We start from the raw sequence: 19,376 nt of genomic DNA on the forward strand, positions 1-19,376 counted from the left end.
GTGCCTGGAATGTCCTATCCCTAAGAGAGGATGATCACCTGTCTCTGTTATCATCTGAGCTCAAGCGTTTGGACATCGGGATTGCAGCTCTCTCTGAGGTTCGGAGACCGGATTGCGGCGAGATAATGGTGGGTGGTTACACCTACTATTGGTCTGGTCGCTCTGATGGTTACCATACCCAAGGAGTTGCTGTAGCTGTGTCCAATAAGCTGACCCCAATGATAATTGAGGTAACACCGGTCAACGAGCGTATTATGAGATTAAGGATTCGTCACTCCTTAGGTGTCATTTCCCTGGTCTCTGTTTATGCTCCGACTGAGCACAGTGATCTCACCGTGAAGGACACATTCTACGCCACACTCGAGTCTGTGGTTGATCAGTGCCCCAGACGAGATACACTTCTAGTCTTGGGGATTTCAATGCATCGACTGGAACTGATAGGGACGGTTATGAGGTGTGTGTTGGTCCCCATGGGTTTCAGGAACTATGAACCAGAATAGCACTAAGTTCCTTGACTTTGCAAGAAGTCATGGACTTAGGAGTGACTGGTTCATGGTTTCAGCGCCCACAAGCTCATCGCTGGACTTGGTATTCCAACGCTGGCGGTGTGGCAAAGGAGATTGACCATGTCCTCATTGACGGTCGTTGGAGGATGATCCAGAACTGCAGGGTCTACCGGAGTGCTCAGTTCCTCAATACTGACCACAGGCTTGTTGTAGCAACTCTAAAGCTGCACCTTAAATCCTGGAGAATGGTACCATCCCAGCCCGAGGCTGGATGTTGCCAAGCTCAGGGATGAGAGAGTAGCTGAGGAGTTTGCGAACAGGCTGAGTGGACACTTGGGGGTCTGGGTGCTTTGGGGTCCTGAAGAGTTGTGGAGCGCCTTCAAGACCACCGTCCTTGATGTTGCCGGTGGATGCCTTGGAGCTCACCGCAGGGCAAAGAAGAATTTTGTCTCTCAAGGGACACTGGATACCATTGACCAGAGTCGCAGGGCCAGGCTGAATGGCAGAGCTGAGCTGTTCAGGCAGCTGCGGCGTAAAACTGTACGTGCACTGACGATGGACAAGGAGGCCTATGTGCGAGGAATCTGAGGGGGTAGAGCATCACCTGTGGACAGGTGATTCTCGTCCCGCTTACAGAGGAATTCGCGCATTACGTTCATCCAAGCCCATCCCTCGGAGCACTACAGTTCGAGCAGAGAGTGGTAGGCTCTTGACAGAGGAGTCTGAAGTGAAGGCCCGCTGGGCCGGTTACTTTGAGCGGTTGTACCAGGCTGATCCCCAGCTGTCGAGTTGGACGTCAAGGGTGTTACAATCCCTGTTGCTGACCCTCGAATCAACTGTGGTCCACCTATGCTTGTGGAAACACGGGCTGCGGTGAACCAGTTGAAACGGGGCAAAGCTCCAGGGATCTGTGGCATCCATGCCGAACTTCTCAAGGCTGGTGGAAATGCTGCACTCGTGTCGTTGCATGCAGTTTTGTGCTCTGCCTGGAACACAGGCATCATCCCAACTGACTGGAAGAGGGGCCTTGTTGTCCCTCTCTGGAAAGGGAAGGGTGATCGCCAAGACTGCAACAACTACCGAGGGGTGACGCTGCTCTCAGTGCCGGGCAAGGTCTTTGCTCGGATAATTCTCGATAGGGTTCGCCACCATCTACTTGAGCACCAGCGTCCAGAGCAGTCAGGCTTTACACCAAAGAGGTCAGCGATTGACCGTATCCTTGCACTTCGTGTCCTCACCGAACGCAGACGAGAGTTTCAGCAGGGGCTGCTTGCAGCCTATGTTGATCTCTGTAAAGCGTTCGATTCAGTGAATCGGGATGTCCTCTGGAGGATTCTTGGTCTTCGTGGGGTGCCACCAAACCGACTGATCTGATGTCTGAACTCTACTCTGGTACTGAGAGTGCTGTGAAGTGTGGTGGTACCATCTCTGACTTATTTCCAGTTGTTACTGGAGTTCGTCAGGGATGTGTGTACTTGCCCCCCACACTTTTCAGCACTTGTATGGACTGGATTCTAGGGAGGATGTCGGAGAGATCAAGTTGCGGTCGCGTCGTTTGGGAATGTCAAGATCTCGGACCTTGACTTTGCAGATGATGCAGTCATCTTTGCGGAGACTTTAGACATCCTCTTGGGGGCCCTCGAGGTGCTGAATGAGGAGTCGGAGCCGTTGGGATTACGGGTTTCTTGGGTCAAAACTAAGATCCAGGCTTTCGGTGACATCTTGGATGCTGCTGTCCTGTCTGTGTCTGTTTGTGGTGAGGATGTTGAGGTCGTGGAGAGATTCACTTACCTTGGCAGTGATATTCATGTCTCTGCTGGCTGCGAGTCAGAGGTCAATAGACGTCTGGGTCGGGCCTGGGAGTCATGGATTCACTGGATCATGGGGTGTGGCGCTGCCGGTACCTGTGCGGGAGGACGAAAGTCCGAGTCTTCAGGTCCTTGGTACTTCCAGTCTTGCTCTATGGGTGCGAGACTTGGACTCTGACCAAGGATCTGAGACGGAGACTCTAATTCCTTTGGTACCAGGTCTCTTCGGAGAATCCTTGGCTATCGCTGGTCGGATTTTGTGTCCAACGAGCGGTTGCTGAGAGAGACTCGGATGAGATTTGTTACCTGCATAGTCCGTGAGCGTCAGTTGCGGCTGTATGGACATGTGGCTCGTTTTCCTGACTCTGATCCTGCTCACCAGATTCTCTCAGCGAGGGAGTCTCATGAGTGGAGGAGGCCAGTGGGTCGACCACGTGCCTCATGGTTGCAACAGGTTGACCATCATCTCAAGGAGATGGGGATGGGCCTGGCATCTGCCTGGGGGATGGCCAGACGGAGGCCCCTGGAGTACCGGCGGAAAGTGGACGCAGCGACGCGCTGTTCTGGCACATGCTCCCATACCTGACCTGACCTGAAAGCTGCGAATGTTGATGGATAATTAGGTTTTAAAACGGAATTCATTATTTTATTGTTGCTATCTATAATATAATTTGGCTTTTTGCTTCCAAGGGTTGTGGAGGAGATAACTGAGACATGGTAGCATGTTTATAAACTACCTTAGTGGGGGTATTGGGGGATGGACAGACACAGGAAGGAAACTAGAAGGGTATTCGGTAGAGCGCATACCTCCACCAGGCTGATTACGTTTGTATTCATCTAAACGCCGGATCTGGATTCGGATCTTCACCGAAATCGAATCAATTATTCCTTGTTATATACCCAAGCTCTCCACCAAATTTCGTCCGAATCCGTCCACAGCTTTTTGAGATATCATGATATATATCGTTTTTGGCCCTATCTCTCAATGGTAAAGAATCACTTTAAAAATTCTCGGATCCAGATCCGAACCTGCATCTTCACCAAAATAGAATCATTTCGTTGGTGTCACATACCTAAGCTCTCCTCCAAATGTTGGCCGAATCGATCCACAACTTTTGAGATATGTTGTTCACAAACAAACAAACAAGAAAGACGTCATGCAGAGCACGATACTTGCAAAATCCAAAAAACAATTTTGACCTCAAAAATAATTGGTGGTTGAATTCAATGAACAAATATGCAACTCATCTTCAAATTTCAAGTGAATCGGATGAAAATTGTCATTTTAGAAATTCGGCCTATGTTGACCTCCAAAATAATTGGTGGTTGAATTCAGTGATCTGATATGCAAATCCTCTTCAAATTTCAAGTCAATGGGATGAAAATTGAGGATTTTAGAAATACTGCCTAAGTTGTTGACCTTGGGCCTATGTTAACCTTTTGGTCCATGTTGACCTCCAAAATAATTGGTGGTTGAATTCAATAACCTGAAATATAAATCCTCTTCAAATTTCAAGTCAATGGGATGAAAATTGAGGATTTTATAAATACTGTCTAAGTTGATGACCTTGGGCCTATGTTAACCTTTTGGTCCATGTTGACCTCCAAAATAATTAGTGGTTGAATTCAGTGACCTGAAATATAAATCCTCTTCAAATTTCAAGTCAATGGGATGAAAATTGAGGATTTTAGAAACAGTACCACCCAAGTTGTTGACCATGGGCCGATGTTAACCTTTTGGCCCATGTTGACCTCCAAATTAATTAGTGGTTGAATTCAGTGACCTGAAATAGAAATCCTCTTCAAATTTATAGGTAATCGGATGAAAATTGAGGATTTTAGAAATCTCACCTAAGTTGACCTTTGGCCTACGTTGACCTTTTGACTTCAAAAGCAATAGACTTCTTACTTATGACAAACTCTACCATGTGGTGAAGTTTCGTGAAGATCGGTTTAAAATTGTGATCTTGACAAACAGACAGACAGACAGACAGACAGACAGACAGAGGTGGAAGCATAACCTCCTTCCACCTTCGGTGGCAGAGGAAATGAGGAATAACACAAAAACGTGTAACAATGGCTCGGAGAGGAACACAATGGGGATTAAAGAATCCTCAAGTGTAGAAGATATCATGGATGTGCATGGGGTAGTGACGGGTAGCACATTTGGCAGATTGAAGTGAGGAGGAGGAGGAGACAACGAACACAGACAGACGATTCCACAATAGATGGAATTAGGATATGGATGATTTCAGGTGAACAAGCAGCCTGGTCTTTTGGGAGAGTGAACAGGTGAGGGTTAGTTTCCAGAGGAACCTATGAGAGACCTGGGGTGGCTTGAGGAAGGCAGCAGGTAGAAGAGCAAGGAGTTCCAGGGACTGCACATCTTCCAGTGCCAATGAGTCTCCACAGAAGTGGACGAGATACAGTAGTTCGATTGGAAGTCCTTGTGGATCGACTCGTGGGTCGACATTCAACGTTATGGTCCCAATGTGTTCGATGGAGGTTTACCTTGTCGAGGTCTACTGAAGGATTTCAGCAGTGGCAGGACATTCACAACAGTGAACTATACTCACCTCCATCAGTGAAAACACGAACCAGACAGGTGTGTGGAGGTCACATGGAATTTGGACGCAGGAGAGGGACATTTGGCCCATCATGCCTGCGCTATATCAACACCACCCAGAAACATTTCACAATGTTGATATTCCATTTTGTTTCTGGTGTTCATTTTAAAAATTAATCTTAAGGTAATTCTAATGAATTAATGGTGCCCAAAAACTAGAGATACGGTTTACCTGTTTATTGGTTCACGAGTCAGTAAGTGACCACTATATTCGTTATGGGTGTCTGTCTGTCTGTCTGTCTGTCTGTCCCGAGCATAGCTCCGTGGATTTTGATCCGATCCTGATGAAATTTTGGTGGGAGGTTTATATCATGATCCAGTTGTGTTTTCCTGAGAATGGGCGTGGTGCGCCCATTATGGGCGGAGCCACGCCCAAAAAACGTGTTTTTAGGGGGTAGCCAATTTCAATTTGCATATTCTCCGAGGGGGTTTGTCGAATCTGGCAAGGGTTTCGGTATTTGGTTAGCCCAATGGCACCTGCATAGCCCCACGGAGCTCGATTTTTTTTCATTTTCGTCCCAAGGTCAAGGTCACAAGGTCACGAACTTAGAAAATGTCAAAAAAAATCAACAAATTGGGCATCGAGCTCCTCGGGTTTTGAACTGTTTCGAATGAAAGTTGGTATGCAAGTCGTGCTCTTCGAGTACTACAACTTTCATCATTTACGTTTTTCCCGATTCCCGCCAGTTTACCCGTGGCGTCCCCTCGAAGGTCAAAAAATAAAAAAAGGGAAACGTGTACATTGCTCGTGAACCACTGCCGTCTCCAGACTTGTAGCTTCTTATAATGTAATAAACCCGGTCATTTGTCCTGGACACGTCACGTATGGAAGTCCCTCAAGGTTTTCGCTGCCGCTCGAGATGTAAAAGTCCCACGTGGTGTTAATAACACGGGAACAGGTTTAACGAAGTAAAAATATGGAGCTTCACCACCGCATTGGGGTTCTAAATGAGAACCAAGATACTTTAGCAGGTTTTCTCGGACACACTTCTTTTGGTCTTCGTGTCTGGGTACTTCGAAGCAACGACGGTGGAGGGTCCGCATCGCAAAAGCACCGATGATCGTTTTTCGTGCGACGTTTATGACGTGGGAAGAAGAGTCGGGAGAAGAAGAAGAGTCGGGTAGGAAGAGAATCGGGCGGGAGGAGGAGGAGGAGGAGGAGGGATTACGAGGGCATTTGGGGAGGGATCCGTTTGACCGCGAGGAGGGTGTCCAGGCAGGCACAGGAAGAGATCCCGCGAAACATTCCCTGCTCTTTATACTGATCATGGTGAGTGTTCTCTTGACCTCTGAATGATTCCGAGACCTTTATCCGCTCCTTGCCTCCCCATGTCGCACGTTCGCTCCGTGGGTCTTTCTAGACCCCCCCCCCCATAACCCCGACCGCTCGCTGTTCCCACGGACATCCTGACCCCTAGCTGTGTCGGTGTGTTCCGTCTGCAGGGTAACGAGGCGAGCTACCCCATGGAGATGTGTTCCCATTGTAAGTACGCACGACGAGCCGAGGCTTTTCACATCGATGATTAAACAAATGAGGGGAAAAACATGGGCAGGTAACGCGCGAAGTGACAACGGGACCCCTCTGTGACGTCACAAACAAAGCGCGTCGTCTCGGTCGTGAAACGAAAGGACAAATTGGGGGGCGGGTGATCAACTCGCATAACCGGTATTTTTGTTTGTGATAAAATCTCAGTGTTTAAAATTTAAGGAAAATTCTTCCCACCAATGTTAAATATGTAATTTTTTTCCACGATCTTTAATCTAGGATTGTCGTTCACTCTTGGAGTTTCAGGTTGTACACACACACACACACACACACACACACACACACACACACACACACACACACACACACACACACACACACACACACACACACACACACACACACACACACACACACACACACACACACACACACACACACTTGTGGGTGAGGGGTGGATGGGATGCCAATATTTTAAAAAGTCCTGTAGAAGATCCACGATCGTCCAAGACGCATCAAAAGTGCAAGGTGTATACTATACTACAAAAAGTATATACTATACTACAAAAGGTGTATACTGTACTACATATACTATACTACATATACAAGGTGTATACTATACTACAAAAGGTGTGTACTATACTACATATACAAGGTGTATACTATACTACAAATACAAGGTGTATACTATACTACAAATACAAGGTGTATACTGTACTACAAAAGGTGTGTACTATACTACATATACAAGGTGTATACTATACAACATATACAAGGTATATACTGTACTACAAAAGGTGTATACTATACTGTACTACATATACAAGGTGTGTACTATACTACATATACAAGGTGTATACTATACTACAAAAGGTGTGTATACTATACTACGTATACAAGGTGTATACTATACTACAAAAGGTGTGTATACTATACTACATATACAAGGTGTATACTATACTACAAAATGTGTATACTGTACTACATATACAAGGTGTATACTATACTACAAAAGGTGTGTATACTATACTACATATACAAGGTGTATACTATACTACAAAAGGTGTGTATACTATACTACATATACAAGGTGTATACTATACTACAAAATGTGTATACTGTACTACATATACAAGGTGTATACTGTACTACAAAAGGTGTGTACGATACTACATATACAAGGTGTATCTAACAACAAAAGTGAATTCATTTATTTATTTATAGATCCTTCAAAAAGTAAAAAAACAATACTGATCTAAATCCAACCGAATTTTTCATATTGCCCAAGGGTACCCCGAGTATGGTTTCTGTCAGCGTCGCATATCTGGGGGTGGAGGTTCAGGTTGATGGAAGACCCCAATTCTCTCTGTAAATGTGTGTCGTACAGTACCACCTTGTGGTATCCGGTGTTACAAATCATCGTCGTCTTCTTATATGAAGAAAGTTTAAACAACTTCATAACATGCATTATGGTGATGAAATGTCATTGAGAACAAGTCCAAATTTTCAAAATGTTTGATTTCACACATTTTAAGGAGAGGTTCAAACCAAAGCATCCAACACTGAACTACGTAGCAAAGCGGAAGTAATTTTTTTTGCTCGTGCCATATATCACTAGCAAGGATGGTTGATGAAGGTGATGTTAGCTGACTTCCAAGCAGATGGAAGATGACCTTGGGCAAATGATAGAATAGAGCATAATATTTGTGAAGTCCAACATGTTGTCTTTTGATTAAACCCATTAGTGAAGCAACGGATACTTTTACTTCATAAAAAAAATACATATTCCAGTGGACGTTCTCTTCTCAGATAACTCTGAAAGGCTGATGCGTCCATAAAAAGACCACTGACACCATCTACAACAATCACCTCTGGCCGGATCCTCACGCCCAGTGTCAGTTTACCGTACATGTGAGATAACTGAAGCAGATGGGGAACCGTGCTGATGACTATGCAAAGGATATCAATTGGCCGAGCAAACCATGTTACGTGCCGTACCCTATCACCTCTCAGAAACTCATCAATCACCTGGGCCAATTACCGCTAGGAGTGTTTTCTCCGACCAGGTCAAGACACAGTTCTTTATAGTCAAGACACTGAGATGAAAGCTGAGAGTTGATTGAGAGGAAAACAAGACACTGAGAGTTGACTGAAAGGAAACATCAAAATATTGGTGGCCGAGGTGGCAAGTGAAAGTCGACAGTGAGACGTCATTGTAAATCAGCACACAGACCTGAATAAAAATGTGCGCTATGCGCGTCCCCTACAGTGCGGTGGTGATTATTGCAGGGCTGCACGCGTGTCTGTTATCGTGCATTTGCGCCTGCTCGCTTTGTGTCATGGATTGAAGGAAATTATTGGATATAAATCAGAGTTAAAAATAACACAGACATAATTATTAGATGCAGATTTGAATGAAAGGGCGTGCCACGCGTGTCCTGTACAGTGTAGGTGGAGGTTATCACTGGGTTGCGCGCGTCCCTTACAGTCTTATGGTGGAGAGTTTTTCATTATGATTTTCACAGGCTGCCGTCTGGATGTGGTGCCTGCTTTGACTTATTTCATGGATAAGAGGAAAGAGTTGGAATGAAGATAGCGATATAATTAGACCTTGCTATAAGACCCATGAGACGCACTTCGTCCAGTTAACCCATTAGACATGAGGGGAAGGTCTAACTGCACGTATATGAACAAAGTAACTGTCTGCGGATCACTGTATGTTGGGTGCCATTGCCTTAGAGGCATGCGGTTTTCAGAACCGCAACACTATTCTTCTTCTCCCTCTCCTCGTAATCAGCAAATAAACTTCCTATCCTCTCTCCTCTATCATATCATTTTTCCATGAGTTTTAGGATGTTAAAAAAACAAAGCTCCAATTTTTAGTAAATTCCTGCTATTGCAGACATCACTGCGTGATGATGTCATGTGTAGGGACATATTTTTTAATTCTTCACACAGAAGCAAACATGAGATATTTTTGCTTGTAACAGTCATTGCAAATTCTGGTAAGCCAACATTGAGTTACAAGCGACAAGTCACTGTCTTGCAGACAGAAAGTAACTGTGTTTCACGCCCCACAATGTTTAAAAAAAAAGAAGAAATATCACTATTTTCTTTCCTCTACATAATATGCGAATGAACGTACCTTCATTGGGCGGTGTATAATAGACAACTACCTTGATCGATGCAGACAAAACATGCATTATCACGTTTGAGTTATAATCAGTTTGTTACTTTTTTTTCCTCAAAACGGTATCGTCATTGAATGATAGACGATGCGTTGTTCAGTGTTCAAATGTACATGAGGCCTTTAAAATAATCTGAGCAATGCGGAGAGAAAAAGATGGTGGCGATTTCTGGATGGCTGGAGGGCGTGGCCTGTAGAATGGGTGGCACTTATGACCCACAGACATGAACTCAGCTTTATAGCGAATGCAGTGAGCTTCATACTTAACGCGTGCACATGAAAGAATAGGAAACAACAACAACACAATACTCCTGACGATTTCAAATTCGTGTTGTTTGCTATGACCTTTTGCTTCCGGTTGTTTTTAAACGCTGTGTGGTGTATAAACACAATTGGGTTTTATTTCTATTTGTGAATATTACTTAACGCGTGCGCATGAGAGAATAGAAAACAACAACAACAACACAATACCCTGGCAATTTGGAATCCGTGTGGTTGGCTATGACCCTTTTGCTTCCGTTTTTGTTTTTTCTTCTGGTTTTTTTTTTGTTGTTTCCGGTTTGTGTCATGGGGAATGATGCATGCCGGGAGATAAAGGCATCGTCGGAGACATGAAAGACCCAAATAATATCAGACATGGTGTATATTTCCTCCACTGATTTTAATAAAGATATCTCCCGCATCATCAAAAAATAATTTTTAATCGTGATTTACATTATTTGATCGCTGATCCCGAATCCAGGCCGAAGTAACCGCAAATTGCGTATGCAGTTGTGAACAAGTTGTAGGTAAAGTCAGAAGCGAATGTAAGAAGAATACTATGTTTGCTTCTAGTATTTCTTTTTCAGATGAGATCCTGTTCTTGGCGGTGTAGTTGTTGTGAAGGTAATGTTGAGGTAAAATTAATTTTTTCAGATGAGATCCTGTTCTAGGCTGTGTAGTTGTTGTGAAGGTAATGTTGAGGTATAATGTTGAGGTAATATATATATATATATATATATATATATATATATATATATATATATCTATATATATATATATATTTTTTAGATGAGATGCTGTTCTAGGTGGTGTAGTTGTCGTTGTGAAGGTAATGTTGAGGATTTTTTTTTCAGATGAGATCCTGTTCTAGGCGGTGTAGTTGTTGTTGTGAAGGTAATGTTAAGGTAATATTTATTTTTTCATAGCAAAAAGACTGTTTACTTTGATATATTTAAGAAGCGAATGTAAGAAGAATTCTACATTCGCTTCTCGGCTTTGCCTGTTCCATATTATGTTACTAGACAACCCGTGAACCTGTTGGGTTCCCATTGCGACAGCGGTTGATAAAAAAATAATTTCAAAAAAATAAAAATAAAAAACGAAAAACATAGCTCCAGCGAACTATACCGCTGAGGTTGTTTGCATTGATCAAATTCTCCCGAAGAGTACTTGACTGAATCGGGAATTGATTTTTTAATAATTTTTTTCATTGCCCGATTTGAACGAAACTCAATATTGCACGTCAATGTGGAAAAAAAAAAAACGGAGAAAAGAAAGTTGAAGAAATTATTGTGCGTAATCTTCTAAACACAATTTTATTTATTAATGAACACAGAAGTATTAGATCAAAATGGCGATGTTTATTTTATGCTTAAAAATAAATCGTTCTTTGTCGATACTAAATGTTTGAGATTTTAAAATAAATCGTTACAAGAAAATAAAAAAGATAGCTCCGGCAAACTATACCGCTGAGGTTGTTTGCATTGATCCAAATTCTCCCGAAGAGTACTTGACTGAATCAGGAATACATATACTATATATACATACATACAGTATATATATATATATATATATATATATATATATGTATATATATATATATATATATATATGTATGTATGTATGTATATATATATATATATATATATATATATATATATATATATATATATATATATATATATATATATCCACACATACATACATACAAGATGAGAGTTTTAGTAATATATAGATTTATATAAATATACGCATTAGCTCCATTATATTAAGAGATGAAATTTATCACTCTCACACACACACACACACACACACACACACACACACACACACACACACACACACACACACACACACACACACACACACACACACACACACACACACGGTTTTCCAATAAAGCATGGAAGACGTCGGCCATTATAAAGCTTGCAGTGTTAGTGTGACAAAATCCTGAAGGTATCCTGAAGACTGAATGGTTTAGTGTGAAGTCACAAGGTTAGCTTGGTGATGCTTCGGTTCACATCCTGTGTTAAGTCAGGATTTTTTTCACACCATCCCTATGCCGGATTCTTAACCTGTTTATTAAATTATGTACAGGGTGTGCCAATAACAACCAAATTCATAAAAAAAATATCCACCATACATTCATTTTTATTCTGAATTAAAACCATATTCATACCATTGAAAACCGCAGGAATATGTGCTGCATTGTGTGTGAGAAACAGGTGGACTACGATATCATAACCATAACTTATAAGATTTTAATATGGCACTCAGTCGATCGACATGCTCCAAATGTCTACCTGTGCCCTGATACTATAATTTTAAAGAGATTTTTCACCATGAAGTGATGGAGGCAAAAACGATATTTTGCACGATTTCTCAAAAAGTTATGGACAAATTCGTATGACATTTGGTGGACAGGTTGGGTGTTTGACATGGACAAATTGATTAGATTTTGGTGAAGATCCGATCTGGATCCGAGAGTTTAAAAAAAAAAAAAAATTCTCAAGTAATTATTCACCATTGAGAGATGAGGCCAAAAACGATATACAGTGGAGCACGATATTTCTAAAAGCTTGGTGGACGAGTTTTAATGTGACACGAACAAGCCAATTAGGTTTTAGTTATGGTCTGGATGTCGATCCGGCCTATCCGTGTGATACAAAACGTAAACGGTTCAGCCTGGCAGAGGTATGATACGCTGTCACGAGTGCCATTGTAGTTATAGTTACAATGTCGGGAGATAGTGGCATTGGGTAAAGGAGGGGTTAAAGTGACAAAATGACAAGGGAGAGGAGAAAGTGACAAAATAAGTAAAAATAGGACTGCCTGTCCTGAAGCTCATCTAGATCAGGAGGAACAATCACTCAAATTCCCTACAAGACCCCCTTATACCCTGAATTTTTTTAATACCGTGAACAAAGTTTGGTACATCAAAGGTAATGAAGGTTGTGGTCACGTTTCATTGAAATTCGGAGAAGAGAGTAAATACCTATTTTGGGGGGATCAGAAACCTCCCCATGGACTTGCTTAATGGCCACAGATTTTGATGCAGTCAATACACTTTGGTTCATCACGGATGAAGAATGTTGTGGTCAAGTTTCATCAAAATCGTGTGTGTTCACTGTATAATTTCAGAGAAGAAAGCAAATACATATTTTGGGGGGGTTCAGCCCCTGCCCCCCCCCATTGACCGCTTAATGAGTGCAGATTTTGATGCGGTCAATACACTTTGGTATATTACAGGTGATGAAGGTTGTGGTCAAGTTTCATCGAAATCGTGTGTGTAGTTTTGGAGAACAAAGCAAATACCTATTTTTTTGGGGGGGGGGGTCAAAAACTACCCCGTAGACCCCCTTAATATACGCATATTTTGATGCAGTCAATACACCTTCGTTAGGCATCAGATATGAAGCTTGTGGCCAAGTTTCATCAAAATCACGTGTTTTCTTCAAGCGATAATGGCTGAAGTGTTTACAGACTGCCTGACTCACTCACTCACTCACTCACCTACAGACACTGCTCCATCGCATAAGCTCACCTGACTAAAGTCCAAGTGAGCTTATAAAAATGTAAATGGAATAAAGGTGGATATAAATAAAGTGGAAAAGAAGGAGAGAGAGAGAGAGTATCGGAATATCAGTGTGAAGGGGGAATTCACAAAGGAGGAAAGGAAATGAGGTTGGAAGAGGTGGGAGCAATGGAAGAGACTAACAAAGGCATGCAGAAACAAGTGGAGAGGGGAATACAGTTGCTCGGGCCGGTTTAAAAGATATACTTTTTGTGTGTTTTGATGCAAGGGTAGTTCAAGGTTGACATGGACCTTTTTTAGTTATCCAGGTATTTTAAAGAGATCAAGGCGCATTGAAGACCACATATACTTTCTGCCAACGATTCACAAACCCTACAACCACGGCCGTCCCATTGTTTTTGCCTGTGGCTGTCCTACTGAAGTAATCTCCAGCGACTTTGATGAAAAACAAATGGCTCCAATTGTATTTTATTTCCCGTCCTACATCAGACACCAACCATGCCTCATAAATTTTCGATCGGTTCCAGTTCTCCAGCAACAACAGACTTGTATTCACCATGGACGGCTCATCTCTCTATACCGTCATTCCCAATGATGATGGACTTCAGGCATTAAAAGACCCACTCAACCGTCATTCCATCCAAGACCCCAACACCAAAACCTTCCTCCGCTTGGCTGAATTGGTTCTCACACAATTATTTCGCTTTCTCCAAAGACTTCTACACACAGATCAATGATGTAGTGATGGGTACAAAAATGGATCCCAATTATGCCTATCTTATTGTCGGTTTAATCAAAGAACAGATTTTTTCCCCCCCTATTTGATGATCTGACTGCTGGTTTAATGACCACTGTTCACTTAAAGCCAACAGACTCACACATCTACCTAATGTACTCATCTTCTCATTCCTCTCAAGTTAAGAATTCCAATACAGATTTTAACATGACGGATGAAGTTGTTGATTACATGTTGATGAGATATCCCCAGATGAAAAAAACAAAACAACTTATGGGTTAAGATCAGGGGAAAGTGGAGACTACTCGATGCTGAAACATTGGCGAATCACACTCTCACCGAAGTAGCTCGTCACCCACTCAAGGAACTCATTTTGGGTATGAGAAGTTTGCTACCAAACTTGGGTTACAACATTAGGACAGGGTCGTGATGTTACAATGTGGAGGTCATCCCGATCACGTGACCAGAAGTGTGTCAAAATGGCGGTCGCATAAATTCCTTCAAAAATCTTCTTCATCAGACATATCCGTCAGAATGCTACCAAATTTGGGTTTCAATATGAGGAGAGGGCTCTGATGATAAATTGCAGAGGTCATGCAGATCACTTGACTGGAAATGTGTCAAAATGGCGGTCTTAGTAAATTTTGGGGAAAATTATGTAAATTCCTTCAAAAATCTACAGCTCCAGACACACCAGTCGGAATGCTACCAAATTTGGGTTACAACAGTAGGGAAAGAATACTGGTTCTGGCTCACTTTTCCCCATGTAAATGAATGGGGGATTTTCAGCCATGAAATTTTTCTTTTTTTTTCCCCTGAAAAAATAAATCCCCTTTTTAGCCCAAGGTATATTTATTTGTCTCCCCTTTTAACCTGGAGCCTGGTGTTGGCTTAGTGGTTAGGGTGGCGGCTTGGGATCCCAGGGTCCTGAGTTCAAATCCCGTTGGCTGCTGAATTAACACCAGGGGGTTGACTCAGCCTGCCATCCTTCCGAGGTCGGCGAAATGAGTGCCAGTGTACTGGTCCCGGTGTATGCCCCGGTTAGAATAGGTGTACCATATCCCTGTGTGTCGTAAGAGGCGACCAGGGTTGGTGTCAGGAAGGGCATCCGGCCATAAAACATTGCCTCAAGAAAAGCCAACCCCTGCACAGCAGGGAAAAATGGCTGTAAAACGGTCATTTTTTTATTTCCCTTTAACCTAGGGGCTCTCTATTCAAATAACCCATACAACAAGATAAAGATTTGTTAAAGGTGATTCTAAAGAAATATCTGAAACGTCTAAGCCTCGGGGCACTCTTTTATCAACTAACCAATGCATATTGTTTAGCTCACTCATTGAACCTATAAACATTTGTTCATTCTCAAATTCCTTCAATAGTTTAATTTTCTTTGCACAATAATCCCCATCTAAAATATTGAAAAACAAAACATTTGAATCTTTATATTTTTTAAGATACCCCTTTTGTGCCATTACGAAATGATAAACTTCTCTTAATGATCTCATCTGACCACCTCCTGAGTTGCATATCATTTTGATATTGTAGTAAATTATTTTTCCATTGTTCAATTGATAACCATCAAATTTTTCAGTCCATTCAAACATATTTATTATTTTCTTTACATCCTCTAACTTATTGGTTTTTAAATTGGATTCGCATATTTGTTTTATTTACCTTTGTTTTAGATATTTTTTCAATAAGACTTATTTGATATTTTTCACATTCATTATGTTTTCCATTTATATACCAAGACTGAGATTTTCTCCACTCTTTAGTTTGACTAATACTTGGTTCGACCATTTATATATTGTGAAAAACGCAAGGCGGAAGCCCTTAAAAACCCTAACCCATCTTCCCATCGTTAAAACTTGTGTCCATATGGAACACAATCTATTCTATTCACTCTATCATACAATACCCATATGGAACACAATCTATTTTATACACTCTATCATACAATATCCATATGGAACACAATCTATTCCATTATCTAAAATAAATCTCTTATCATCAAAAGGCTCCTAATGCCTTTTATTTACTTCTTCACTATATATCTTATGTTTATAACTTCTTATTGTATTCATTTTCCTATATTCTTCTTTTCTTATTCATCAAACAATTATAATAATTTCTAAAAGTTATTGATTTCTTTATTACATATTTCTTTATTCCCTTTAACCTTTTATCAATCTGATCACCATACTTATAAGCATATGCCTTTGCTCTCAATCCAATAAACTCACTCATTACTTTTCCACCCAACTCATCCTTAAACTTGCCAATAACCTTTTCATTCTTTTTTGAAAATAACTCACTCTTCTTACTAAAATTACTTGTATCATATACTCCAATGTTTTTCTTCATATCCTTATAAACATCGTCAGTTTTTATATCTAGAATAAAACTATGGGTGTGCATATACAACAATGAAGCATTTTCACCATACTCTTTCTTTAAATCATTATACAAATAATCATACATCAATATCTTTGATAAATCAAGAACTGCTGTTCCAATATAAATTGGTTTATCCATGACAATACTTTCCTTTTTCATATGAATAGCAGAAAAGTTCTCTGAAAAAACCTCTTCTCTCTCAAAACTTGGTTTATTTATCAATCTAGAAGCTTCTTTCCAAGATGTTGCAAATCTAATGTTTTGCCTGTTTCTAACATTCTCCATTGTCTTTCCAAAGACAGCATTATTCATCAATTTATAGAATTCCCCTTCAAATTTTACTTTTGTATTTGTTCTCATATCTGTATTGAATTTAATATACTTTTTCATCCAAGGACTTTGTTTAAATTTTAAAACTCTATGAATTTTAGCTACTCTCAACCCAGCAGATAAATATTGTCTCAAGTTCCTTTGATGCAAAACATTCTCTTTATCATAGAATGTTGTTAATAACTTTTCTGTTGATTTGCCTTTAATATTAAAACTTTTATGATAATCACTGAACCATTCTTTCTTTGGGGTTTCTTTCTCACATGCAAAAGGAAGGTCTTTATGCTTATTATGAAGATCACTCGGGTACTTCAAATCAACTTCAAAATAATAACCTTCTTCTTCTTTGTCATTCAATTTCTCTTGAGAAGAAATAACAATATTCATCAAAGCCTTTTCATAATCCTTTTCTTCCACCCACTCTAATTTACCATAAGGCAGAGATTGAGACATTGCCCATCCATACAAATTATTAGCATCAAAGTACATCAAATAATTACTATCTTTTTCACTCTCATAATTTGGAAGATATTTATTATTTGCTTTAGCATATCTTTTTGAACATACTTGTGATATTCCACCTCTCTTAGACTTCTCAATCATCAAAAGCATATCTACATCACTGACTAAATCTATATCTTGTTTTGTCATTTTCAACATTGCACGGGAGGCTAAACCAGGAGCTGTGAAATAGTGGGCAGGATCTAATCCATAACAATTTTTATTATGACAGAGTGATCTAAAAGCTTCAAACACATCAGCTAACAATAAAACATCTGTTTTTAGATACAAATCATGATATTCTCCAAGGTTCTTTATCTTAAATAATTTCCAAATTTCTTGTGCGTGTTTATATTCCTTATCACTTATCTCTTCTTCATAAAGGTTATTATAGAAACTTTCTTTTGAAGGAAGTTGTGTTTCTTTAAATCTCATAAATGAATCCATATAACCATAAGGATAAATTCCCTTACTTGTAAGAATTTTCTCTTTACTTTGAATTTCATTCCTTGTTTCAATTTCCTCTCTCGTTAGAATTCTGACTTTAATCAGAATTTCATGTATAATCAGAATTTCCAGTTTAGTTAGAATTTCATTCTTTGTTGGAATTTTCTGTATAATTAGAATTTCATCTTCAGTAAGAATTTCTTCATTCATTTCCTCATTAATTAGAATTCTCTTTACTTTGAATTCTCTTTAATCTGAATTTCCTCTTTAGTTAGAATTTCCTCTTTTGGAAAGAATGAATTAAGATTTGGAAAAGAGCCCGTGGAGCTTAGATTTGATGCGAGGTTGGCTAGTGGCGTTCCCATAAACTTGTAAGAATCAAGAAACCTTATACGAGTTATAGGTTTTGTGAATATCATTTTTGTAAATGAAATATACTTTTTGACTTGTGTTTGTTATGGCAGAAATATTCCCTGGTGTTTTTGAAAGTTCATTTATAAATAGATGTGTATCATAGTTGGCGCTGTTGTGAAGAAAGACTGGAATAAAGAAGGTAATTTATAATTAAGATTACAACAGGAATGAGCGGGACCTCTATATTTACCAGTAAGATGACAATGATCCCTAACTTTAGACTCCTCAATTTCCTCCTCACAAATATGACAGATATTGTTCTTTCTAAATTCTAATTTTTCTTCTATGGTTAATTTCATCGGTTCATTTGTTTCTTTTATTAATTTACTTAGTCTTATACAATCCTTTTCTAATCGTTTTACAAACTCTTGTGAAGCATTTTTTCCACTATACTGTTCAAGTTTATTATACTTTTCTCCAACAGATGATTTGATATAATAACAGAAACCACAAGGAATATGTTTTTGATATTTATTTGTATATGGTTCTTTTGGATTAGGAGAAGCAGTATTTATCTTTTTTAAGGATACATTCAAAATCAGCGTATATCACAAATGGGTGCATGATAGATTTATTATAATCTTCAAAAGAAATCTTTTCACCAGGTTTAGGCATTGTAATTACAGCTGATTTATGATTACTACAATATTTTGAATGTTGTTCTAATCGTTCTTTTGTATGAAATGAATTAAGACATCGCTTACAAGGATATATTTTGTTTGCTGTTCTGAATACCTGAGAAGAGATTAATCTTGATAAATTATTGATGTATGTGTAATGTGAATTCTTTCCAACACTAAAATATAAAAGATCAATGTGTGTTTCTTCATTTTTATAGTTGTTTGAAATTTTTAATATTTGAACTTTGTTTGTATCCTAATCCATATACATTAATAGAAAGATTATTCTTTTTCTCAAATTTAGGAATATCTGTTAGTGGCATTGGGAAATTAAAATCTTTAATGTCCAATGTATTCTCATATTTCATATATTGTTTTACTCTTTCTGAATTACATTTTGGTGGATGTAAGTGAGCAAGAACAGACCAGAGAAAACATTTATTATCATTATTCTTAATATTAACAACTGCCTTCTTTTCGTTTTATTTCTTTTGGTAATTCAATATAAGAAGAAGCTTT

The 19,376-nt window shown here is 39.8% G+C and overlaps 1 protein-coding gene across 1 annotated transcript in view; it reads left to right on the forward strand.

Annotated features, from left to right (window-relative positions):
- The first annotated feature begins 6,064 nt into the window (after nucleotides 1-6,064).
- The window catches only part of LOC147011866 (calcineurin subunit B type 1), a 40,274-nt gene continuing 26,962 nt past the window's right edge, over nucleotides 6,065-19,376 (forward strand). The window contains exons 1-2 of the mRNA XM_085857329.1: nucleotides 6,065-6,210; nucleotides 6,384-6,423. Of these exons, the coding sequence (XP_085713455.1) occupies nucleotides 6,208-6,210; nucleotides 6,384-6,423 (43 nt within the window). The 5' untranslated portion in view covers nucleotides 6,065-6,207. The remainder of the gene's footprint in view (nucleotides 6,211-6,383; nucleotides 6,424-19,376) is intronic.

This window comes from Eptatretus burgeri, chromosome 15, assembly GCF_056783735.1.
Source record: "Eptatretus burgeri isolate ZD-2024b chromosome 15, Ebu_testis_v1, whole genome shotgun sequence".
Taxonomy (NCBI): Eukaryota; Metazoa; Chordata; class Myxini; order Myxiniformes; family Myxinidae; genus Eptatretus; species Eptatretus burgeri.